The sequence below is a fragment of the Exserohilum turcica genome, assembly GCF_000359705.1.
Source record: "Exserohilum turcica Et28A unplaced genomic scaffold SETTUscaffold_2, whole genome shotgun sequence".
In the NCBI taxonomy this organism is placed as follows: domain Eukaryota; kingdom Fungi; phylum Ascomycota; class Dothideomycetes; order Pleosporales; family Pleosporaceae; genus Exserohilum; species Exserohilum turcicum.
In genome coordinates this window covers 984020-989456 of record NW_007360025.1, presented here as the reverse complement: position 1 = coordinate 989456, position 5437 = coordinate 984020, and the positions used below count along the sequence as shown (strand labels likewise).

At 44.3% G+C, this 5437-nt stretch overlaps 1 protein-coding gene across 1 annotated transcript; it reads left to right on the top strand.

Moving 5' to 3' along the window:
* Positions 1–2104: 2104 nt before the first annotated feature.
* On the top strand, positions 2105–2988 carry SETTUDRAFT_153540 (uncharacterized protein; the record flags this gene model as incomplete). The annotated part of the gene is made up of 4 exons (XM_008027169.1): positions 2105–2311; positions 2333–2472; positions 2528–2719; positions 2781–2988. 4 exons carry the CDS (start codon positions 2105–2107, stop codon positions 2986–2988), a joined length of 747 nt encoding a protein of 248 aa, XP_008025360.1.
* Between the last annotated feature and the right edge of the window lie 2449 nt (positions 2989–5437).

The window sequence follows — 5437 nt, the reverse complement described above, 5'->3', positions numbered from 1 at the left end:
TCAAAGTGCTTTAGCCAGGCAACACCTAGCTCGTTATTCGTCCAGCCGTTGTCGCTGACTGCGATCGCCCAGTCGCGTGGGATCTCTGCTTCGTACCAGGCGGATAGATGATATTTGCCAGCAAAGATGAGGAATGGCGGAACTGCCCAGCCAGCTGCGTTAATCGCTGCGATCAGCGTTACCCACCCACGATTGCCTGGCTCAACTGCCTTTGGTCGGCCCCTCCTCTCTAATGCTGTTACGACTAGCTAAGTCGTGATCTTGCCTATTATAAAGCCAGCTTCGTCGAAGTTGTAGACGTCCTTGTCATAGATGCCGTACTTAGCCTTTGTCTGCTCTACAAGCTCAAACCAGCTCTTGATTAGGACTGGATCTTCACATAGAGCTCTCTGCCTATCGTACGCTCGATTGAAACGCGTCGTAAGACTGTCTGTACGCTTGACAAAGTTGGCTGGCCACTTCTGCCCAACCTGGCCAGCGCCGCGCGCAGCCAGCAGCTTATCAGCCATATCGCGCACAGCAGCATACGTGGGCGCAAATCCACGTAGATCTAGATCAAGTATATGATCAACTATCACCTCCTCTTCTAGCTTAGTGAGCTTCTTTAAGTTAGGCTAGCAATCGCGTCGAGCAGGTATACCAGCGCGTCGGCGGCGGATTGTTCGTTTAGACACGTTATAGACAGCAGCAGCGCGACGATTACTTTGTGTTTAATAGAGATTAATAGAAGAAATAGCAAGCTAAATATCTGCTTTATTTAAAGCTAATTAAGTAGCGCTACGTTGAGCCATTGTTCGTTGAGATAGGAGAGGTGCGCAGGTTTGGTGGGGTGCGGCGCTCGCTTACCTGCGGCGCTCGCTTGCCACATACGTTACCCTTTTGTTTTTTATCCAAGTTTTGAACCGGACTTGAGGCGGGATATTACTTATCAATTTCAAATCGACTAGTTTGACAAGTTCCTATTACTACGTATCGGTTTCATAGATTGAAGAGGTACTTAGCAGTGTATTCTAATTTCTGTTGATCGCGCGGATGATGAAACTCAACCAAGAAAACCGCGTCTCCACATATCAGGACTATTACATAATATCTACGCCATTCGTAAGTCTTCCCAGACATTGATTATGTTTCATTAGTACTCATTGTGTACAAGGTACAGGGTATAGTACCTCACTGCTGTTCTATATCATGTACAAATCCACGCTATTCACTATTGTTCTTCGTTCCGGTTATTCCGAAATATAAAGTTACCTCAAAGGATGTAAATGAATGATGAAGAAAATCCTCCTTTTTCTGTTGTTACATTGCTTATGATAAAGCAAAGATATATGGCTACAAAGGAAGTGGATTTAGTATGTCTAGTTGATGGCACTGAGCTGGGAGTCTATGTTGAGGAAAGGGTATACCTCATGGACGGTGGGCTTTGGTGACCCTTAGTGTTTCAATACTTGTTGCTTTTATGCCAAGCTCTGCGCAAGTGGCTAAAATTATCTGCCTAATATAGAGAAAAACAAGGGTAAGTTTTGTAACGCCGAGACTAGCAAGGGGGTATTCTTACCACTCAATTCTTCGCTCAGCGCTGCTATACAGCTAATTGAGATTGTTGGTTTTCTATTCCTCTAATCACAACAGTAGAAGAGATAACTAAGATAGCTAATGTGACTCTAATCTTCACCAGCGCAGGCCAGAAGTTTTACAGAACTTACACCTGCTCTACTGTACATATGTGTATGTATGTTTTGCGATCTCCGACCATCCGATCATCCGATACTCAGATACTCAGATGATATGCAGGAACTATCAGGACCTTGGCACTTCAAAGAGAGGTTGGGTCAGCCACTTACTGACTTGTGTATGCTCATGCTTTTAGTGTGTTGTCTCTAGCAACGTCACAAATATGCTAATGGAGGCTGAGCACGACATTTAAATATGGTCAGCAGGGGCACTCTATACGAATAGCTCGGCCGAACTCAATGTAATATACGTCAGCACCGTGTTGAAGAAGTCAAGAGTCATTTAGAGACCCACAATTTGCCCCGCAGCTATATATGACTCTCCCACACGTACATTCAGTAACCCGTCGTCCACCAGCCCACTAGCTAACATGTCTTCTTTTCACGGAAAGGCTATCGCAATCACCGGAGGCGCTTCTGGTATAGGAATCGAGACAGCAAAGCTCTTGTGTTCACGAGGAGCAAAGGTTTCCATAGTAGATGTTCAGCAAGACCTCTTGACCGAAGCTGCGGCAGCGATAAAGTCTGGTGGTGGTGAGGTTTTAACGCTCAAATTGGACGTCCGTGATAGCAAACAGGTAGACTCATGAATTGAGCAGACTGTTTCACATTTCGGAAGAATTGATAGGGCTGCGAATGTCGCTGGAGTTGCGGGAAAAGACCTTGCAATCAAGGCAGCGGACGAAATTAGTGAGGACGACTGGGAATTCGTTCTCGGTGTCAATCTCACCAGCTTGATGTTGTCTATATTTCTCATAAGAATTTCGGAAACGGGCGGTTAACCTATTTTGCAGGCACTGCCAGCGTGCTGAGCTTCGATCAATAAAAGATGGCGGTGCAATCGTGAGCGTGGCATCACGAGCAGGTGTTGAAGGGGCTGCCAAAGGTTCAGCATATAGCGCCAGCAAAAATGGCGTTATTGGACTCACAAGATGTGCAGCAAAGGATATGGGTTCTAGAGGCATCAGAGTGAATGCAGTTGCTCCGTACACGTCCCTCGGTCATGTGCGCATATTTCTATTCTGCAAGGTCACTGATTTGTCACAGGGGACCCACTGAGACACCCATGTTGTACAATTCCATGGCAGCCAATGTGAAGAATGGCACTCCTATAACTCGAGGGGAGAACGTATCAGCGCTCAGGCGTGTTGGAAAAGCTTCTGAATTAGCAAGCGTCATTGCCTTTCTTCTGAGTGATGACTCCTCCTACATGACAGGACAAACAATTTTTGTTGATAGCGGTATTCATATGTAGCGATTATATGGAATGAATTGAGAGTACATTACCTTATTAGGAAAGCTCATATTCGTTGAATTATGTGAGACTACCATTGTAACGTAAGTATAGCATATGTAGTAAGAAGTGTCAATAGAGTAGAAAGTGCTGGTATATACGAAAGATTGATGGCTAGAATTACGATTTTCCGTTTTATCGCGAAGGACGAGGGGTATCACTTCTAATTATAGATCGACAAGATAGCTAGAATTACTAGCATTTCTAATACTCACTGCTCCATACACCTCCCCCACCCTATCCCACCCCCTACCTACCAACCAATAGGCTACGAGCCTCACCTTCATCTAGTTAAAACCCCTCCTAAATATCGTAGCTAGAAACAACCTACTTAGATACTTGTAGGCCTAAAAACTCTACACGTCTTATATAGCCCTTCGGGCTGAAAAAGGACGTTAAACTAGAATAATAATAATAATAATAATAATAATAATAATACTCACTGCAGCTCGAACTGCAAATTATAGTCAAGTTAGTTGTGGACCATTTACCGCGCCAAAAAGATTCGAAATATACAGCAAAGACCTGTATAGTAGAGGATCGACAAGTGATCCCTAGGACTATAACACAGCCTTTACTTTCTCCTATACAAATAACACTTTCATCAGAACCCTATTACTATGGAGATTGTCACTAGACTTATTGCCATTGCCTTGGCTCTCGCTGTAGGAGTTGAGGAACAGTGTTATAGTGCGAAAGGAAGTACGCATGCTTTTTACAGTCAAGCTTATACGGGATAGAGTTGAGTTGCTAACAGCCGTCGCTTACCTAGGTTAGTGTGGCTCGCTAGGCGACTGCGATTCCCGCAAATGCAACTAGGACACAATCACTGATCTATATTTATGCAGTAAGTCGCCTAAAATCCGACTTGTTAGTTAAATGGCTGAAACTATTAATGATCTAGGTTAGCGTACAATGTTGGCAGTCTACTTAGAGTTCGTAGCGAGCAGAGTTTAAGATTGTATACATCATATGCTAGAGTGCGAAGGGCAATGGTGCTACCTTTAGATGAACGACAAGGTGTATTTATGAGGGGAATTTTAGGCGTAAGATGCTGCAAGTGCAGCAGCTTGATATCCATCAGTCAACATGATATGCTACAATCCGAAATTGGCAATTGTCGTGCTGGCTTACTATAATACTCTGTCTGTCCGATACTCATGTCCAAAGCAGTGAGTCGAAGTGCTTCTAATGCAGGCTAAGATGTAGCTGTGTTATAGTCGAGAGAACTAGTTTCATAATGCATTCTCAGGAAGCGGGAGATGGTGGGGCGTGGAGTGCAAATTCTTGACTTGGCTCTGATAACGGATCCCATGCGACGCTAAATAAACGAGGGTCTTGAGATATGAATATGTCAGTGCTGTCGTAAATTTAAATGCAGTAGTCAGTCGAGTATGTAATGTCGGAAGAAACGCTGGACTCTCAAGGCGGAGCGTTCCCTCATTATTTCTGTACAGAACAATCGAGACTGATCGTTGGTAGAGGGCGCTAGGGCTGCGGCATTTGACCAGGATAGTCTTTCGCACTCCATTGTTCGGAATCAATTTCATCTCCAAACTCCCGCGATCCAATTGATGCTAACGCTTTGCTGACAGTAGTCATGTTGGTTGAGTTAAGACGCGTTGAAGCCAGGGTGTGTTGCAGTGTTCTGGTGTTCGGCGTACTTACAAGTTACGAATCCGTGCACCTTGCGCAAGGGCACACTAGTTACATGTAACAAGCTCATTCGTGTTGCAGCAGAGAGCCACCACGATGCACGCAAAGTAGGTTGCTTGTAATCTTTGCAAAAAGAGCGGTTTGGCAACATACTTTTGGTCGAAAAGAGCGATATAGGTTTGCAAACAGGTCTATCATAGAGCCAGTGCAGAGCTATAGTAACTGCTAGGGTGGACAAGCAGTTTTCCTATTATTATTATTATTATTATTGTTCCATTAGAGTCTAGTGAGCTCGAGGCTATGTAAGACTTTGGCCGAGGCCGTTCTAACTAGATTTATTTACAAATACGAGTTTGTGCTTGAAGTGTGTCTGTGGTGCTTCGGCCTTTGTCTAGGTAAGCGATAGCTATCGCTTACTAGACGCCTAGTGCTAAAGAGCATTTTGATAACAGAAAGAGATGTTAGAAAGCAAAGCAATCCTCTAGCGGGCTCTTTTAGGGATAAAAAGAAAAAGTTTCGACTTAGGTAGTTTTAATGAGTAACTCTCTCGTTCATTTTTAATGAGTCTTCATCTCAAGTTTTAGTGAGTAACTCTCTCGTTTCGACTTAGTGCCCAGCGAGTAGCAGCTGTCTTGGCGTTTTCGACTTGGTGCTTCTACAGAGGTAACCAGTCTCTGTATCAGCGTTTGGATTTGGTGCCACAGTAGGCGAAGACTGTCTCGGCGTTTCGACTTCATTTTGTCTATTACAGACC